At 45.6% G+C, this 20,303-nt stretch overlaps 1 protein-coding gene across 2 annotated transcripts in view; it reads right to left on the bottom strand.

The window, feature by feature from the left end:
- Hibch (3-hydroxyisobutyryl-CoA hydrolase) overlaps window positions 1-20,303 on the bottom strand; it is a 33,413-nt gene that overhangs the window by 11,986 nt on the left and 1,124 nt on the right. The window contains exons 2-7 of one of the 2 annotated variants that reach the window (XM_003478780.5): window positions 15,087-15,129; window positions 10,261-10,401; window positions 8,487-8,571; window positions 6,775-6,855; window positions 3,987-4,039; window positions 1,419-1,497 (exon numbers count right to left, since the gene is read on the bottom strand). In XM_003478780.5, coding sequence (XP_003478828.2) covers window positions 1,419-1,497; window positions 3,987-4,039; window positions 6,775-6,855; window positions 8,487-8,571; window positions 10,261-10,401; window positions 15,087-15,129 — 482 coding nt within the window. Of the gene's footprint in view, window positions 1-1,418; window positions 1,498-3,986; window positions 4,040-6,774; window positions 6,856-8,486; window positions 8,572-10,260; window positions 10,402-11,349; window positions 11,666-15,086; window positions 15,130-20,303 lie in introns of those variants that run through there. The other variant, XM_013142517.3, reaches the window with a different exon arrangement.

The raw sequence follows: 20,303 nt of genomic DNA on the forward strand, positions 1-20,303 counted from the left end.
AGGCTACGGGAAGCCACAAGGGAGGCACCCTAATGCAACCCCGCTCGTGTCCTTGGAAGAGATAGCAGGACACATGCGCCCAGAGAAAGGCCATGTGAGGACATGGCAGGACAGGGGACAGGGAGATACCTCTGGGGACACCTCGCCCTGGGGGCCTCAGCCTTCAGAACTGTGAGAGCTAAGCCACACAGTCTAGAGGACTTTGTTAGGACAGCCCCATGTAGACGAACAGGCTCCCAGAGCCAGGTGCAGGTTTATCCTTGAATCCCCAACTTTAGACCTGCCTTCTCCCTATAACCACAAGGATAATAAGTGTCTCCCAAAGAACAGGGCAGGAACAGAACCCGATTCTCATCCCTCCAACCACAGACTCTTTCCCCGATCAGCTCTGTCCACTCAGAAGCACACACTAAATATCTTGGATTTACCCTCAGTTCACCACATCAGCAAGAGTTAACCCCAAACACTCCACATTGACTCATTCTGTCCAACTCTCTGCGTCCACACTAGCCCACCCCAAAGCGTATTCTCTCTAGAGGAGTTCTCTCTAGAATGGACGTGAGGGTGGAAATGAGCCCTCCTGTGCTGTCAGTAGAAATGCAAATTAACGTAACTATTATGGAAATCAGTGTGGAGATTTCTCAAAAGATTGAAATTAGAAATTCCCCCTTCTAGGTATCTTTTTCAAAGAGCTTAAAACATCATACTACAGTAATACATGCATACCCATGTTTACAGCCACACAATTTATAGTAGCTAAGTCATAGAAGTGGCCTGTATACCCATCAACGGACAACTGGATAAGGAAAATGTGGTCTGTAGTACAACAGAATCCTACTTTGGAAGGACCAACTTGAGGCATCTATAGCAAAGTGGATACATTTGGAAAATACGTGGAGTGACATAAACCAGACACACAGCTTAAATACCGTGTGGCACCTCTCATTTGAGTTAGGTCAAGTACAAAGTCATCACTAGAGGATGGGTCAATGGACTGAAGGAGAAAGGGGAAGCATCTCCTGCAGATGGCAAGCGGTTCAGGAGACCACAGGCAAGGGGGCCAGGGCACACAAGGGAAAATAAGTAGAATAAAGCTCTGCCAGGTATAGGAACCTGCTAACACCAATGAATGCGAACACTGCACACTCATAAAATTATTAATATTAATAATACTGATAAAAATGAAAATGGGGAGGGGAATTAGATGAGGGAGGAAGGGAGAGGTGGGAAAGGGATTTAAAAGCAGGAAGCAAGCTGTATTATTGCACATACCCTGTGATGACTGTGAAATGCATGTATGTGCTGGAAACACATACTAATAAAAAAAACCTACAATGTTATATAGTCCCTGATTCATTCAATAACAGTACAACGGAAATGTATTAAAGAAAGATGATTCTAAAAATACAAAGAATTACCTATTGCTGTTTCTGGCATTGCAAAAAGAGACTTTTCAGTCGCCACTCGGAATAGTCCATGAACTGAGACACCAACTCCCTAAGGAAATGAGGGAAACATTACGGTTTTAAAATACTGCAAAATTTAAAAGCATAAACATATAACTATTGTAGAGCAGTTAAGTAACCTTACCCACCAGAAGAGATACATGGCAGCTAAACAGAAAGGTTTTCATTTCTGATTCATTTTTCATGGAAATTTCAACTTTGTCAAACGTTTTCACATACAGTTGCTTAAAACTTTTGAACATTTCATGAATACTTAGAAACATATACAATCTATTACAAACTTATATACTGTGTGCTAAACTTAAAATTTAATAGTTCATAAACTTAGAAATCAGTAAGACCCTACCTACATCCTCTGCTGTAAACACGTACAAATTATATCCGTAACAGTACACCCACCCTGTGCAGGCGAACAGATTCATATTACAGGTATTGTATTAGGACAATGTCAATTGACAATATTAACCCAAATTAGGTTGTATATACCACACTGAAATATTACAACTCTCATTAAAATAGCATAGCAAAATATCAATAGTTTCCTGTATTTTATAATCCCTACTCTTTACTGATAGTTTATCACATCATAACTGAAAGTTTTTAACTGTTCGGAAACATGTCATAAGAACTTTAAAAGAAAGGGTTCAACAGTGAGTTTGTCCTGAGCCCCGGGAGGTGGCAGAGCCATCCCCCCTGCCTGGTCACTGCCCTTCTCTTTTGGTTAACTCCGAATTCCAGAAGCAGCCCTGACTGCTCTCCTCATTAACATGCACACAGAAAGGTGACGTCTGCCCACAACTCTATTCGGGGGCAGCCATGTGAAAAAGCTGCTTCAGCCCAGAGAACACCGAGCCCTAAGACCATCTGAACAGTGAGCTGCTAGGACAACAGGGTGTCACGTGACATTAAGTTGCTAAATGTATGAACAAACAGCCCTGCTGCACGGGGCGGTTCCTTTCCTCCCATCTTGAGAGTGAGGGCTCTACCTGACCCCAGCTTTCAACTCTTCTTTCTCATCCTCCAACCACCTTATCCCCCCAAAACACCTGGAGCTTTGCAGATCGGATCACATGGGCGACTGAACAGGGACTCCTGGGTAGGAAGATATAGTGGGCCAGGGGACACTCTCATTTCTGCGCAGCTAGGGGAGAAGTGCACTGGTAGCCATCAATACTGATCACTGGAGTGAACTGATATTGATGTTGACATCATCAAGTGGGCATTGGGGCATTGAAAAATAGGCTCTCTAGGGCCTAAAACCAGTTCATGAGAGCCAGAGAGAGAAACAGGCTCAGGAGAAGCCAAAGACAGAGAAACAGGCTTGGGAAAAGCCAACGAGAGCTGCCTGAGTTGGGGCTTTAGTCCTAGGACTATAAATGCGAGCCCTCGTTGAAGAAAGATGTAGAACCTCACAGCAACATCTCTGCCAGGGAGAACCTGTGGCCGACTTCTAATTTTTCTGTCCTATCTCAAAGGACAGGCTACTTGCAGTTCCCTTAAACTTACACTATTTTATCTGATGCCATCTTTCAAGTGCACTTTGGCCGTCTACATTCATTCCCCAGGTGACCCCAGGCCCAGGACTTGAAGCACTACCCTTAACACTAGTATTAAATTATCCTCCCACCTCCAATCTCTCTAGACTCAGCTATTAAACATCTGACATTCTCTTCGCCTTCTGAGGGTGAGCAGCACCAGCTGGAGCTGAGCGTAAAGTCTCCCGGGTTTTCAGGTGCTCCCTTCAGAAGCTTCTCGTGACATATGACACCTGCACTATGCAGATTTGCACACTTCTCTCTTTCAGCCAAGGGCTGTCAGCTCCGACCCTGTGGGGCGTGAGAAGTGTTCCTTTTTGTCCCTTGCACTGTCCTTCTAGGCTTAGTTAATTCACATCAGTCTCCATGCAGCTACATTTCTGCCATGAAGATCCCTGCTGGCCCCGCGCTTCCTCCAAGGCTTCTGTTATGCTCCGGGCTGAGCCGTTTTCCACTTGTACTGTAATTTATGTTTTCTTTAACTCACTATCAAGTTCTGCAAGGCCTGTTACATTTTAAACTTATTTATAGTAGCACAGAGGTAAGACACATGAAGGATCTCAAGCACTCCCACTAAGTGGGTGTAACGCAGCCCACCACCGCTCACTGTGGAGCCCAAGAAAGAGCCTAAATATCTGAGTTTCTCTCCCAGAGCTACTGGAAGAAAGCAGTTAATTTGTAAATAGATAAAAGTCTATATAAACAAAAACTACACTCAGCCTCTATGGCTTAAGAAAGCTTGCTAATTTCAAAGTTAAAACAGCATCTAGCATAATTAAGAACATATAATGTTCTTTGGGTTGAGAGTCTCAAAGCGCCAGAATAAAAAACAAATCCAGCAGCAGGACACAAAATGCAGTCCACACACGATTAAGCTTCAGTGCGTTCTACCGCATTACATTCATCATCTCACTTCATTTACTAATTACTAACTTACCCTCAATACAGCTCATTTATATCAGCGAAGAGTGAAAAGTCTACTCACCCCACCCATTGTGATTCCGTCAATAAGAGCAACATACGGTTTCCGGCACAAAGCTAAAAGAAGAGAACCGCAATTACAGTTGCACTGTTTATAAATATGCACATTTTCTAAAAATCACGTTACACGGGCTGCTTTTCCTAGGAAACTTTTCTAAGAAATATCAAAGAGCACCGTTATATGACTCATGAAATACTTAAGCTTTTAAATACTGTCCCATATATAATACTAATTATTCATTATTGTTTAATAATTCAACTTTTAATTTGAAATAAATCTAAGTCTCACATAATTCTAGGGACATACTAACTCTGCTGCCAACATTTATGTACACAGTTATATGTACATATAAAGAGCACATTTGGTTTCTCTAAAACAAAGGCTCTGGGTGCAAACAGCAAAATACACGAAAAAACAGGGCTGGGGCTTTAGTTCAGCAGCACAATCGCCTGCCTGGCAAAGGCAAGGTCATGGCTTTGATCCTTGGTACTGACAGAACTGTGGAGGACGGGAGGCAGCAGCTGAAAAGATAAGAAGTTTGAAATATAAACGACCTTTATTTTGAGAATGCGGGGAGGGACACCCCATCCCCTGGGGCGCGCCATCTCCACCCCAGGGTCCGCGATCTCTCTGTGGAACACGTGGAGTGAGGCACATAAGTAGCCTCAGTTTGGGGTGGAACCTAAGGGGCATTAGGGATGCACAGCTAGCCCCTTGGTCTTTGTTTGGCGCCAGAGGTAAATTCCTAGGGGTGGGAGAGATAGAGCCCCTTGGCTTTACCGGCTATAGTGTCCTGTCTGGCCAGAACCCTTTCAGGAAAGAAGAAAGACAGAAAGACAGAAAGACAGAAAGACAGAAAGACAGAAAGAAAGAAAGAAAGAAAGACAGACAGACAGACAGACAGAAAGACAGAAAGAAAGAAAGACAGAAAGACAGAAAGAAAGAAAGAAAGAAAGACAGACAGAAAGACAGAAAGAAAGAAAGAAAGAAAGAAAGACAGAAAGACAGAAAGACAGAAAGAAAGACAGACAGACAGACAGAAAGAAAGAAAGAAAGACAGAAAGAAAGACAGAAAGACACAAAGAAAGACAGAAAGAAAGAAAGAGAGAGAGAGAGAGAGAGAGAGGATTACAGAAAAACTAATTCTAAATGTATGTCCAATTTCAGAGTCAACCACGGGAAATCTCCTGGTGCCAGAAACACATAGGAAACCAGTCTGTACCTGAATGGAATCTGCAATCAAAGATTAGAAACCTCCTTCTCAGCTAACTGCATAAAGCCTCAAGTTAGCAGGAGCGACTCCATTTACAAAACAAGACTAGAAAAACTGCATCTACCGGAGCAGGACGCTGCCTGGGAAACAGACAGTCTGAGAAACTGGATCTTCAAGCACTAGGTAAACATCATTATTAAAACTGAAACAAAGAAAACACCCTTAACAAAGCTGGAACACAGATAATGTCCTTAATTTGGTATAGAGGATTGATACAAATCTCCCTCACAAAGAGATTTATACCAAACTGTGAACTTGTAAAACTTTTCTGAATGACACCTTGTAATGCCAAGTTCAATCTTGTAACTGAGGCTCTAGCTAAAGTATAATAAGAAAACTCATAAATAGAGGGATTGGAAAGGCATGGAAAAAATTACATGGCAATGATAGAACTGCCTATGCAGAAAAGCCAAGAACCCCCACGGAAATACCACTAGGATTAACAACCAGTTTCAGCAAGGTTGCTAATGTGGCAAGCAGCTGAAGCTGGAGATGGAGGCGGCCCAGTTCTGAGAACAAAGAACACCTGACGGGAGCCAGGTGAAGAAGCTGCTCCAGCTGGGAGAGCTGAAGCACCCAGAGGCAGCCATGCTAACCGCTAGGCAGAGGGGAGTCACGTGACGGCAACCTGCTGAGGATCTAAATAAGCACACTGCAGCTACTGAGCACCCTTCTCCCGCTCCACCTGACCTCTGCCTCCTGTATTCTGACCTATATTTCTCCATCCTCCCACTGTCCTTCACCCCAGGAACTTCAAGAGCTGCACTGGACATGGCCTGCTGGGTATAACATATTGAAGGCATTAAGGAAAAAAAATCACAAAATGAGCCATAATTTTAAAACTGCCATTATATTTCCTTCAAATTTTACAACATCAAGCCAAAACAAATCAAATTATCTGTTTCCCTAGACCAGTGGATACACAGTAATTTAATTTTTGAAAGCATAATTGATAAAATATTGCTTTGCTTCCACTAAAACCTAATCCTTACTATAAAGAAAACTTGACCCGAGAGTTTCTCAAAAATTAAGAAATGGTATTTTATTGTACACAGGAATCAGAAACCCAACTTCTCTGTTAACCAGGAAAGCTAACTCACTCATCAGGAATCCATACTCTCATAGATTTTACAAGAAACATTAGGTATAGCCTAAAAATATTAAAGCGTAATTGCTCTGGAATAAGCAGCCACAGCTGCTCATCAGCTTCTTTATGCCAAGCACATAAATAAGAGTGCCTACCGGAGGCCAGTGTAACGACACACATCTGTAATTCCAGCACTCTAGGAAGCTGAGGCAGGGGGATGTAAGTTTGAGCCCAGTGTAAGCAACTTAGAGACCCAGAAAAACCTTACTTAAAAAAAAGGTCTAGGGATGTAGCTCAGGCCATAGATTCAATCCTACGCCTCACACGTGTGTGTACACATGCACACACGCCCGTTGGCTGTATCTTCAAGCTACTACATGCTGTCCACCTCATCTCTTGATCCCATTTTCCAAGCTCCAGAGCACACATACCAATGGCATTGTTCAGTGCATATTCCTCTCTGAAGAAAATTCGGGACAGTTCCTGTTTTGCCTTTGCAGCGTCTGAGATTACTAAGGAAGGAAGGAAAGGAATAATCACAAGTCAGAAAGGTATTTTCTAATCACGATCGTCAGATGAATTAAAACTACTCTGGTCATCCTGGAGGCAGAAAGGACTCTAAAATTGCCTAAATTAAAGCTTTGAAGCCACCCACGCCTCAGAGGTACTAAGAGATCCACAGTTCAGTGTCAAAGCTTCAAGACAAAACTATTTTATTTACTGAGCTATTACTATTTCGTTTGCTTGGCTGATTTTATTTTCATCCACAGCTCTTGGCTCTGTCACTAGAACCTCCGTTCCTCAAAGCAGGCCATAAACTGCACTCTTTCCCTGCCCTCCTGGCGGGGGGCTGGTCACTCACGAAGCTGTTCTCTGACTCCTCTTGTGTGAGAGCAGATGACGGGACCCTCACATGAGGAGTCTCCCCCAGATCGAGGAGGAAGAGGTCTGCAGAGAGGCAGCTGCAGCTGCATGGACAGGCCACCCTGCGACTCCCTACTCGGTCCTCTGGATGCTTTTGGTCCATCCAATTTGTCACACACCTCCACCATGCCATGCAATGAGCTCCACATGGAAACCCGCCAGGAGCCACACACGTGGCATTTCAAAAGCAGGCACAGGGCTCCATGCTTTCTCCTCACACCCATCTCTGTCTGTGTCCTCTACAAAAAAGCACTAAGTGTAAGTGTTCCCCCAGCCTTGTGAGCTGGTCCAGCAAGTTAACCAAATCCAAGGAGTGGACTGTGGGAATCAATGTTAAACCCGGTGGGTCAGAGCCCTGGGGATACAACCTGGGGCTTGCAACTGGCATCTAGAGTGGGTGGGTGGGGACCACGTAGGCACCTCTACTGGGTCATGAATAGCTAGAAAGCATGTGAAAAACTATGGAAACACATGAGCAAATGACACCGGGAAAACAGCGAGCTACTCAACATGCCTATACTGCCAGGTTATGGCTGTTATGACTGATATATTGTGTAAACTTGAGAAGTTTAGGAGTTTAACTAAGAAACTCAGCAGGGAGCCAGGATCGTTACCTTGTAAATATCATCCTTTGCAAAAGGAGGGCACAGAGATTTTGTGAGTGCTACACCTGCCGTGGAGGGGTGTGAACATGGCCTGCATACAATATAAGGGAGGAAAAGAGGCTTGCTCTGCCCCTCCTTTTGCTCTGGCTGCTTTTGCTGGCTGCTATGTTGAAGTATTGCCCCGGTGCCACGCCACCCTGCCTTGGTGCCAACTGATTATGGACTGAAACCTCCACAAACTCTGAACTAAATAAAACTTTCCTTCCTTCACTTTGGGTGTCAAGTATTTTGTCTCATCAACGAGAGAAAAGTAACTGAGGCAAATGCTTCAGGATGATTAACTCTAAATTTCAGAGTGGATCCATACAGCATAACTGGACATTTTGTTTAGGATGACTCACACAGAAATATCTAAATTTTAGAAGAGTACATGTATAGTAAAGGAAAAAAATCTATTTTCATTTTCTAATGAAGTCCTAAATTTTTCTAAAGAATTAACTTGTAACAAGAAATTCCAAAAAATAAGCAAATTACAAATTATCTTAAAAACTGGCCAACACCTTATCAGTTCTAGTGGAGGAAAAACATTTACATGGGGCAGGGGTGTGGTTTACCTCTGACATCACCCCCGGCACAGAAAGCCTTTCCTCCAGTTCCCTTCATAAGGATCAGGTAAGTTTCAGGGTCTTGTTCCCACTTCTATCAAAATGTAAAAGAAGATGGTATAAGCATATTGTAAATACAAACTCAATGAAGTCAAATCCATATGCACAAATACACACTCACATACACCTGCATGCTACCTATCTATCTCCCTGCAGACAGCACACACAGAGGAATGGGTTCCCTTCCTTCCAGTCATGGAATGAAGTTCATTTCCTTTTCCGAGATAAAATAGAGGCTAATCTAGCAATGCCACTAGATGAGTATATTTTATAAGCCAAATTTCATGATGACATCTGAAATATCTGCCGTAACTCTGAGACCAACATGAAGAGTAGTTTGCTCATGCTACGTGACATACACTGGTGAACAGATCAACCCAAAGTAGCAGTGACAGATAGAGGAGTAACCTTCCCACTGTGAGACAGGGCTCTGAAAGATCTGTAAGCATCAGGATGAAACCATTTATGATACTGATTAAATAAGCAAATGATGTGGGATTGGTAAATACCATTAATAAGCAGGCAGAATGAGGGGAGGGGTGCTCAGTGTACAATGTTCACTTTCTTAGCTTGTGTGTGGCCCTGGACTTGACCCCTAACATCACCAAAACACCAAAAAGAAAAAATAGTACAGATAGATGAAAGAAGACCCAAAAGCCAATGAAATCCAACAGACTAGAGTAATGGTCCAGGTGAAAAATTAGAGAATTTAACAGGGCTCCCATAAATTCTGTTCTTTGAGAATAAAAGCATAAATACATAAAGAAATGTAGCCAGAAAGGTGACTTATAAAAGAATAACTCAATACTGAACAATAGTAACAAAAATGTTATTCCAACCATGGGAGTTTCTAGTTTCTTCTAGTCTAACTGTAATCTGCAGGAGCTGACTTCTTCCTGTGTGTCAGATGTTAGGACAGAACTAAAGGAGTCCTGAACAGAATGGAAGAGGCTCATTAAGAACTAAGGAGCAGAGGTCAGGCGAGGACTCGTATTTGGGCAGCACCTATGTGGTGGGCTATATGAGGCTCCCGAATACGACCTCATCTTTATAATCACAGGACCAAAGATCATCATCCTCACTCACAGCTCTGGAGAGGGAGCCCTGAGGAGATTCACTTTCCCAAACTACGCAGGAAGTTTGGATCTGAGTTTCAAACACAAGTAGCCTGACTTTAAATCCTACAGTTTGCTACTGCCTCATACAACTCACTCAGAAGTTTAATGCCTTCTCTAAGAAAAAGTACGCCTCACAGTTTTAAAACACTTCTCTTCAAGATGGGCACAGTGATGCATGCATGTTAATTTCAGGACCCTGAAGGCAGGACTTCAAGTTCAAGCCCAGCCTGAGGAACTTAGTGAAACCTTAAAGAAAGAAAGACAGAAAGAAAGAAAGAGATTGAGGAGGTAGCTCAGTGCAAAGGCCCTGGGCTCAGCTTCCAAACTAGAGGGAAAAGCTGTCTTCCAAGCAAAAGGCTGTCAGGGAAGCAGACTGAATTCGTCCACTCGGCTCCAAGAGGCAGAGCGACAGCTGGTTCCCGACTGAAGAGTCGCAGGGCACCTGTGAGGCATCAGCTGTGCAGATGGAGAAGTGGCAACGAACTTTCCATGTCTAAGCAGAGCTAATGCTCAGGGACCCTGGGCCCAGGTGCCAGCCAGTTCTATCCCGATATACTCTGTTCGTCAAAAACGATGTGCATAGAGGCTTTCAGAAAACGACCGACCCGAATTTGTGCGTAAATCTGCCGTATCATCGGAAGAGTCAGCGTGTTGAGGAACTTGGGTCTGTTCAGTGTGACCACGCCCGCGCAGCCCTTCCGGTCCAGCAGGACCTCTCCGGTTGCCTCCAAGTGCCTCATCGTGCTCTGCAGGGAAAAGGGGACAGTCACTGCTCCTGCACCCCACGTCGAATGCACAATTTTCACGGTAATAACGACAGGAATGGAAATTTATATACATCTGAAGAAGGTTTCTAAAGTCAGACTCTGCAGACTGGACACATTTCAAGGCAAACTACACACGCACTTCCCCAACTTTTAATACTGAATTTGTAAGTGAACTGAATCAACTGATTTAGGATATAGCCTCCTCCTAGAATTCCCTGCGCTCTGAAATACTCTTAAATCTTTTTTTTTGTCTTTTTCGTTTTTATCGGTACCAGAGATCCAACTCACGACTTCCTGCTTACAAGGCAGGCGCTTATGCCGCTGAGCTAAATCCCCAGCCCTCTCTTAAATCTTTTTATCTATTATTGCACTTCAGACTCTATGTTCAGCACTAGGAAAGCAAAGACAAAAAAGAGCAAATAATTCCAAACAAATATGACAAACTTGGGCAAATAATAGCTATGGGACAACTTGAAAGCACAGGAAGTCCCTGGGTGAGGCTTTAATATACGAAATGAAACCGGAAGGTGACGCCTCTCTGTGGAAGAGACAATGCACACTGAGCTCTGGTCAATGAAAATCTTTAAATGTTAGGACATCAAATAGGGCCGGGGGTGCAGCTGCTAGAGAAGCAGGAGGTGGAGGAGTAAGCAGGAGTAGGACAGGGCTGCAGCTGAGAAGCCAACTCAGCAGGTGAGGGCCAGATGTTTAAATTTCGGATCTATGCGTTACATAGTTAGGAAAGGAAAGATCTACAGTCTGCAGCGAAACCAGGTGTATGGCACAGCTGGCCGCACACAATATTCCTTCACCCCACACCTGCCAGCTCATGGAACTTCGCAGTCCTGATTTGCACCACCTGTGAGGAGCTCGGGTTTAATACCCTCTTGCAGGAGACCAGACGGTGAGGACGGAGGCCTAACTGACCTTCCCTGTGAGCACAAAGGACGAAACAGTGAGCTGTGCTCTCGGAAACAAGCAGGCAGGTCCCAGGGAAGTGTGAGAGCGGCTGAGATCCACTGGCCAGCTGGGGCCTGGGCGAGGCTGTGGGTAACGGGGCAGCTGAATCTTCCTCTGCCCAGCTGCTGGTTCCCCAGTTGGACGAGTTTAAAGTGAGGTGAGCCAAAGGCAAGAGCCCTCAGCACCCCCCTTTTTTTCTCCCTTTTTTAAGAGGATTACGCCTTTATTCCTTGCTTTGCTAATGAGGCAGGCTGAGTAGTTTGCCTTTTGGTGATCAGTCAAAGAGATCAAATCCCTTGTCCTCATCTGACTCCTCCTTGGTCTCACCCTTGGCTGGGGCAGCTGCAGCAGCAGGAGCAGCAGTGGCACTGCAGTGACACAGGCAGCAGCCACAGATGCAGATGGATGAGCCGAGAAGGCCTTGACCTTTTCAGCCAGTAATCAGGCCCCACAAACAAAGCCGGACGGCTCGCGCCCTCTGATGGTAGAACAGAGCACTGCTGCCACAGCTGGGTGACAGTTCCAATCCACAGATGACACTGGCCACGCTGAGGACACCTTCTGGACAGCGAGAATGCAGTTTCCTCTGCAGTGCCAAGTGCTTCCGGGTTGTAGGTGCTGCCACTGTCAAACGCATGCTGACCAATCAGCCCCAAGGAGAAGGGGAGATGTTCCACATGTCCAGGAGGGGACCTCGCTGGCTCCCACCCTGTCTGCAGTCTGACTCAGCTGCACACACTCAGCATTGCAATGGAGCCCCTGGAGATTTTAGCAGTGATGCCCAGAGTCGGCAAGAAGGACTTCTTAAGCCCCAGACCAGTGTTCTGGACTGTCTGTTCCCTCTTTTTAAACTAATTCTGTGTCTTGTTTTTTGTTTCTGTTTGGGGACAAACTTTTAGGCATTCCGAGTAGACTCAGTTTCCTGCATCTTGTGATGTTCAGAGGGGGAGGAAACACATCCTGTGGAAGCTGAAACCATCCCGGAGCCCTGGAAAAGTCACATGACAACACATTTTCAAACACACACACTCTGACACAGTAAAGGCTGCTTCATAAATTCAACCTACAGACTAAACTTACTATTGGGCCGAATGAAATACATGTAAGGCTGTCCGGTGCAAGGTCCTTTGTAACAGTGAAAGCGGCCAGTGAGCTGGAGGTGGGGCTCAGTAGCACAGTGTATGCTCAGCGTGTGTGAAGTGAGACCCGAGCTTCAGTCCCTAGCAACGAAAAACCAACACTGACAGAAGGGCTGAAGGTGGACCTCAGTGACATCACTGATCAACATTCACAAGGCCCTGGGTTCAAGTCCCAACACTACCAAGAGGAAGAAAAACAGAGACAGACAGACAGCAGGGATGCGGCAAATGATGCAATGACCAGCATGCACATAAGTGAGGGGAACATGCTAACCTGTGATCAAACAGTGCACACTACAGAGCCTGCAACAGCGTGGGCCCGGAGCTCAGTTGGGTGGGAGGAATAAGGGACGATAATGTAACACCTGTCTGGTCCTCAGCTGTCAGCTGTGCTGCTCTCCCCACTTCTGTGATGCGCTGCATTGCACAGGTGTAATGAGCGCTTCGTCCAAGCAGCTGGCCCGAACCTTCCTGGCCAGAGCCCAGCCTCTTCCTCCAGCAGCCTGCAGCAGGGGCAGGAGCAACTCTGGGGCGCTGCAGCCTCCGAGACTCGCTCGGAGTCTTCCAACTCCAGCGCCAAAAGTGGTCTGCCTCGCTCCAGGGAAGGTATCACAACCTTCTCACTTAGCTATACTCAAAAGGTAAGTGTTACCTTTGATTCTGATTTGCTCTCCACCCATCTCTGCTGGCAATCTGAGGCAGTCACTAAATACCACATCTCCTTCTCTTCAGAGACTAACCCATAGCTGTTTCCCATTCCCACTGGTTTATTCACACACCGGTATTACAGTTACCTCTGGGCACACACACTCACAGAATCTCTGCCCAACAGTCTGTCCTCCTGAGGGCCATCAAAGGAGCACTGCAAAGCCCAATTCTGAAGTCTTTCCATTTGAAAATGTTCAGAGTCCCCAGTAAGTTACAAACATCTGGGTTATTAGACACGGACTTCAGCTTTCCTCCAATCTGACTATATGAAGAAAGGAGCTTTCCCACAGTAGGTTAAAATGCTGCTCAGGAGTTTAAAGTCCATTGCAAAGGGGAGAAAAAAGCTTCCCACGAACAGGTCTGTAGTACTACAGAGTCCAAGTCAGCCTGGGGATCCACACTGTTTCAGACACGGTGGAAGGAAGGACACGCAGTCCAGGGCAGAGGGGACGGTGGTGACACAGGCCAGAGGGCACGGAGGGGACTCTCTTGAGGTCCCATGACCGGACTTCAGGGTTTGCTCTGACTGGTGCTTGAAGGGCAGATGGATACACACAAGAGGCCCGCCAGCAGGATCCACTGGTTTACTGGCTCCAGGACGGGTCAGCCCCTGCAGAAGTGCAGAGCCTCAGCCCCGCATTGGGGTTGTACTTCCTCTGCACTGGGAGGCTCCCCAGGAACATCACACTGCTCTCGCAGATCAGTCCCGGCCCATAAGCTCATAACCTGGAATACTGTGGCCAGGGGTGTATTTCCATCTCTACTAGGACGCATCCAGGAAGTGCGACCCTCACTACAGCCCTCTCCCAGGAGGACCACTTGGAGTGATCTCGCTACAACTAAACTGGCGCTCAACACCCCAGGAGAAACCAGCTGTCTTTCTCTCTTCAGCCGCCCTGAGTCTTCCCATCCCACTGGGTCTAAAGTCACAGAAACCCCCAGTACTGTTCCAAGTGCTTTTGCTGGGAGGCTCCTTAGCCTGGGTCAGCACATTATAACCAAAAGTTTCTATATTTCTATACCAAACCAGAATATGCACATTAAAATAAAAAACAAAAAGAGCTTCAAGTATGTATGCTCAGATTTTGCCACAGAATATGCTTACCATAAACAAAAAATAACAACAATAAAACAGTTTAGAGGGTTTAGAACTGCAGATAAGACATCTGTGGCACACATCCCACAAAATGGTAATTAATTGAGCTAACATACATTGAAGACTTAGATTAGTACCTAGTTACAGCTCACTCTTTGGGGAGGTGGGGAAACTTACTGGGAATTAAACCCCAGCCCATTTTTTATTCTAAGCCCAGGCTGGGCTTTGACTTGTGATCCTCCTGCTTCCAGAGGGCTGGAGTTTTACCTGTGCACCACTCTGCCCAGATCACTTGCTATTTTTACATGTGAGGTATTCATGCAGCTCTACACAGGATATAAAAGTGAATAAAAATGATTTCTTTTTTGCAATCTGATTAACTAAAGGTATTTAGGCTTTGTGTTGTACCAGTGGGCCAACAATTCCCAATGTACAAAATTATGTGTATGTTATGCAGTATGTTATATTTTTACAATGTCTCCTCATTTCTAAGCACCGTAAGGCAGACACTTTATATACATCGGATTAAGTATCGAGCCGGTATCTAACCTGGGCATTATGTCATCACATGCTTCACTGTTATCTCACGCCAGCCTCTCCTGTGAGGCTTGCTGTCTGGGCTTCATATCACCAAATGACAGCAGTGAGGGACCAGGGTCATGCAGACCTGGCTTCCCTGTGTTTCTCTCCTTCCCTGACAGTGGCGTTTGAAGTCACACATAACGAACTAATAAGGTCAGCAAAGCCAAGCCCAGACTCACCAAGTGTTGCAGGATGACGCTGGTTCTTTTGAATGCACTAAACCTGAAACAAATGTAGAATACAGTGAGCACAGCAACCAGGGTGATTATATTTCAGTTTACAAATACTTTATCTCCTTTTGCTTAAGTCGCTTCTAAAAGTTACTTAAAAAAAAAAAAAACTAAAGATTTAATTCTCATTCATTGTTGATAGGTACAGCAATGAAACAGAGTTGCAGATCTTACCAGATTCAGTGATCCCATTGCCAGACTTTAACACATTAAACAGTTACATCAAAAAGAAATCTGCCCATGAATTTTATGTTAGCTTCATTCATAACCGCCAAAATGTAGAAGTAATGAAGATGCCTCCCAAGGGGTAAAGGACAAACTAACGTTGGCACATCTGTATGACAGCCATACAGACATGAGCTGTCACGCCACAGGAACACACAGAAGAAACTTCAGCCTGCAAGCGAGGCAACAGAAGTGAATCAAAAAGCCTCCACACTCCTACTGTAGAATATTCTGGAAAAGGCAACAGGAGGAGTCTACAGAAAGACTGGCAGAGCGGCCAGAGGTTGGGGGACAGTAATGACTTTGGGGAGACTCATCTGTTCAGGGAGTCTGAAGCCAGTCTATACCACACTGTCAGCATGGGTATGTGGCCTTACACGTTTGTCAAAAGTTTTCTGCTCAAATCTTCTGCTCAATTTGTCTGTGAACTTAAAAATGTTCTCAGGGGCTGGGGATTTAGCTCAGCACCCAAAGCACCTGCCTGGCAAGTGTGCAGTTGTGAGTTCAATCCCCAGTACCGATTTTAAAAAAAGTTCTTAAAATATTGTAAAGCCAGGTAAGGGTGCAGTAAGATGGGCATTTCCAGACACTGCTGTGAGACGTAGAGGCCACTACTACCTTGCTGATAAGCAATATGGAAATACAGATGCACGGCCTTTCATATGGCTGAGGGCGTCATTTCACAGGTGAACTGGTTTAAAACACGAGTGGGCTACTTGTCATGTTTCCCCCAAGTCGTTTTCTGTGGCTGAGGCCACTAGACACCACTTAAAACAAGTATGAATTTATATTCTATGTTGTATCATCAGTCGCCTCTCCGTTCTTGAGGCAGATATTGTTTTTAGTCATTCTATGCTTTAGTATGCTTGCAAGACAAGATCATCACCAGATACACGAATACTACAAGGCTTCCAGGTTTTAGAGGGAAAAATCAATAAGCCAAAGCCACAGTTAGCTAAAAGACCAAGGTAAAACACAATTATTTTAACAAGGTATGGTTAATAACAAATGAGCCCAAACCAACCTGAGGGGTTTTCCACCCACAGTTCTGTGCAAAAGCACTGCATATGCTGGCTTATGCACCACTGTACTTACTAGAACTATGCAAGACTACACATGTGATTCTAAAACTAAATCCACGTTTTACTCTCTTGAAGCGCACAGCAGCTCTTTGTGAAAGCAGTTCTCACAGCTTTGCTTACAGCCAGCTAACAATGGTTCACATACTATCCTAACCCACTGTCCTCTACATTCTGTTGCCCTGTTTTCTAATTTTTACTTAAATCTTGAGACAGTAACTTTTGAACAAAAATAAATCTACAGCAAAATATACGTAAAATAAAAAGTAAAAATTCCACAAGTATTTGCCAGGTTTGATTTATCCAGATGCTCATAATAATTATTTACATGAAGGAGGAACTGGAAAAAAGTAAACAGAACAGTTGTATACATAATGACACACAGTCACCGACAGTTATTTTGAAATATTTAAAAGTTACTGGAAAGGTTCTGACAAAATTATAAAAAGAAAGCAAGCAATGAAACAAGCCATTTTTGTTGTGTTTGCTGGATGAAAGTGAGCAGTTGCGAGAGCTGTGGGCACAGCAGAAGGTGGGGACGTCAGGACGGAGCTCAAGGAAGATGCCTGTCCCAGCGCCACCACCCTCAGCTCCAGGACTGTCACAAATGCAAATTCCCACTAAAACAAACTAAGGAGCACGATGGGGAGGGGGAGGGCAGGAAGGGGCTGCAGCAAACTGCCAGACCTTGGTAGCATCCTGCTTCCCGATCCAAGCGCCAGGGAAGGGGCACTTGATTTTTGACAATCCATGAAACCGCATCTTTAAGCTTCAGACCTTTTAAAAAGTCCACAAAAAGATATAGCTCTTGTTCTTTGGAAACTCTAATCATAGTGACAGTGCATAGACTAACACTGTAGCTAGGAATATTCTGGGGTGCAGGTTTCTTGGTTTAAAAACTGTACCTAAGATGCAGAGAGACATCACAGCCACGATCAGTGGCCACAGCAGCCTGATACACCGGTGTGCACCTGCAGATAAGTCTGTGAACCACGGCCAGGCTGTTCGTGTCAAGGACACTTGGCCATCATGAGGAGCGACGGCCTAGCCACGGTAGTGCGCCGATTACCACCACTTTAGATGGCTAAGTGCATAGAAATAGTTGCCATTCAATCAGGCACGGCGATGCTCTCCTGCAATCTGAACACTCTGGCAGGCTGAAGTAAGAGAATCCCAAATTCAGGTCTAGTCCGGGCAACTCAGTAACTTAGGGAGCCCCAGCCTCCAATTCTGACCGCTGGGCTCCACTTTCCCTTCCAGTGCCCCGACACTGCCACCTGGTGGCCGAAAGAGAGCTCTCACATCTCTGCCACCGCTGCCTTCTGGGTTCACTTTCCTGGCTTATTTCACCTGGGTGGGAACAGCGACCTGGCTTCGCGGGGGCTCCATCCACCATCGCCCCACGCCCCGGGAACATGACAAAGCAAACTCTCTGTTCCGCTGCGAGATACCATGCGGGCTGCACCCAGAGATCCATTGACAAATTCTCAGGTGATTACCACGTGCACAGAACTAGAGAAACTTGTCTCTGAAGCATAAGCACTTGACCGTTTAGGAACTTTCTGCAATTTCTACCACAACAAAGACTTTAAAATAAAGAAACAATTGTACAAAACTGTTTCAGCAAGAAAACAACACGATGGAAGCTGTGCCTAAAGATGTTATTATACCGGAAGTGAGCAAGGTACTATGTGAACCGGGAAGAAAATCAAGTCCAAACCGGCCCAAGGTGGGCAGCAGCGTGGAGACCCCAGAATAACTGAGTCCTGGAGTGAAAAGCGGGACAGACACAGATCTCAGCAAGGACAGCAGGGGGCCACAGGTGCCGAGGCCTGGAAAGGGGACTAGCTAGCTAGTTTGCAGGATGGGCTCTGAATTCCATTCTTAATCTAAATTTGCACAGACAGTAGAGGCAGTCAACAAACACACAGAGGAAAAAGACTGAATCCTGGAAGAAAAGTCAGACCTAAAAACATGTCAGGAAGCCGCATAAGGACGGCACAACCACGGAGGGATCCCCCCCACCAACCTCTCAACGGGGTGTGAGAGCCAGTGGCTGGAAAGTCTGCAGATGGATTCTGTTGGCTTTAATTTTGGATGATGTTTTGTTATTTCGTCCCGGGAAAGTACAGTGTTTTAAAACTATGAAGACTTAAGACAAGTGCAGTGGCCCAAGTCTGTAATCCTTGTACTTAGGAGGCTGAGGCAGGAGGGCTGATCGCAAGTTCAAGGCCAATCTGGACTACATAGCAAGACCCTGTCTCAAAAAATTAGAGAGATTTCATCTAAAAATGCAGTCTTTGAGGGGAAACATGGCATTACTGAAACCCTAAATCTAAATTCTATACTAGCAACAAATTCTAAACTCCTGCGGCTAAGAAGCCTCCTCTAGACCAAGTCCTCCCCGTTCCCACTGTGGACACCGCTGTTGTCCACCCCACATCACTAAATGTTGCTTCTTGGCCTCTACATTTCCTGTCCTCTAGCACAGGGGGGAAATTACATACACACACACACACACACACACACACACACACACACACACATGCATGCATCAAAGGCTGAGACTCTTAAGAAATAACTAAGCAGAAGTAAAAGAGAAAAGAGGAGACCAAAGAACAAGACCTGAAAAGCAGAGTACAGAGCAGACAGCAAAAGAATGAGTGTTACTACTGCAGCAAACCTGCCACCGCAGCCGGTATGCGTCAGCCGCCAGGCAACAGCTCCTGTTGCTTCTGTCCCTTAGAAACGGCGGGTCACTGTGACACACAGCTGTCACTGTGATGCACACTGTAAGAACCAAAGACAGCCAAGCACTCCGCCTCTGTCCTTCCCCTTTCAACTGCATACAAACCTCCCTCCTGGGCCTTTGGGGCCTGGTAGTTTGGAAAAATCCCAACCAGTGCTCCTCAACATGAAATAAATCTGCCTCCAAATCCCGTGTCGTCTCTGTGCTTCTGCTTGCCACTGCATTAGCAACTTAAAGATCAATCTGAAGACTGAGCTCCTCTCTCCCGCTAACTGGCTCCCCTATCTGTATTCTTCCTTTAAGACACCATCAGGTCTCATACTTAAATATCACTTTGGTCCTAGTCCTGTTTCTTCCCTGCTGTGCTGGCAGCCCTCAAGGCCTTCGGCACAGAACAGCAGGGACACCTCGTAGTTCAGACTGGCTATGCAATCGCAGAAGTGTCCAGAACAGCACTGCCCAGCATCTAGAAAAAGATAAAGGTTTGCTGTGCTTGCGAAGTAACTGAAATCTAATTCTTGAAGCCCAGGCTGGGCAGAGAGTCAGAGCCTACTTCTGAGAATTTCCTGAAGCATGGAGAGAAAACCTGGCCAGAGAATGAGGACCTCGTGGACACAGCCCAGTGAGACTGGGAACCGGTAAGTCCGTCACTTAAGTTCTGCAAATTGAATGTTGAATCACTTCGACTCAGCAAGCAGCAAAGAAGTTCGGGATTGTGGAGAACTTCAATTTAGGAATCTGTAAGAATGACAGGAAGAAGAGACAGCTGAGGATGAAAGGCTGCTGGTGTGTGCAAAGGTACAGGAGAAGCACAACTGAGAACTCAGACTGGTGTAACCGGCTTTAGAGGTCAGGATAAACTAGGTGAGTTACCTTTCAGAGAAGTGACGGGGGACAAAGCTGTCTGAAGATTGAACCGACTGGAGGACGAGATAAACATCAAAGAGCAAAGCAAGGGCACGAGAGGTGGGAGTAACAGAGGGCCCTTCCTCCTCTCCGTGGCCCTCGGGCGCCTTGACCCTTCTCCACGTGGGCACTGGGCCACTGGAGCCTGGATGAGTCTGGCCTCTGGTTCCCTTTGCTAAGGTCACATCCACTCCAGGGCTGGGTCTG

This window comes from Cavia porcellus, unplaced genomic scaffold (assembly GCF_034190915.1).
Source record: "Cavia porcellus strain 051 isolate PalLab524CR breed Dunkin Hartley unplaced genomic scaffold, mCavPor4.1 scaffold_12, whole genome shotgun sequence".
Taxonomy (NCBI): Eukaryota; Metazoa; Chordata; class Mammalia; order Rodentia; family Caviidae; genus Cavia; species Cavia porcellus.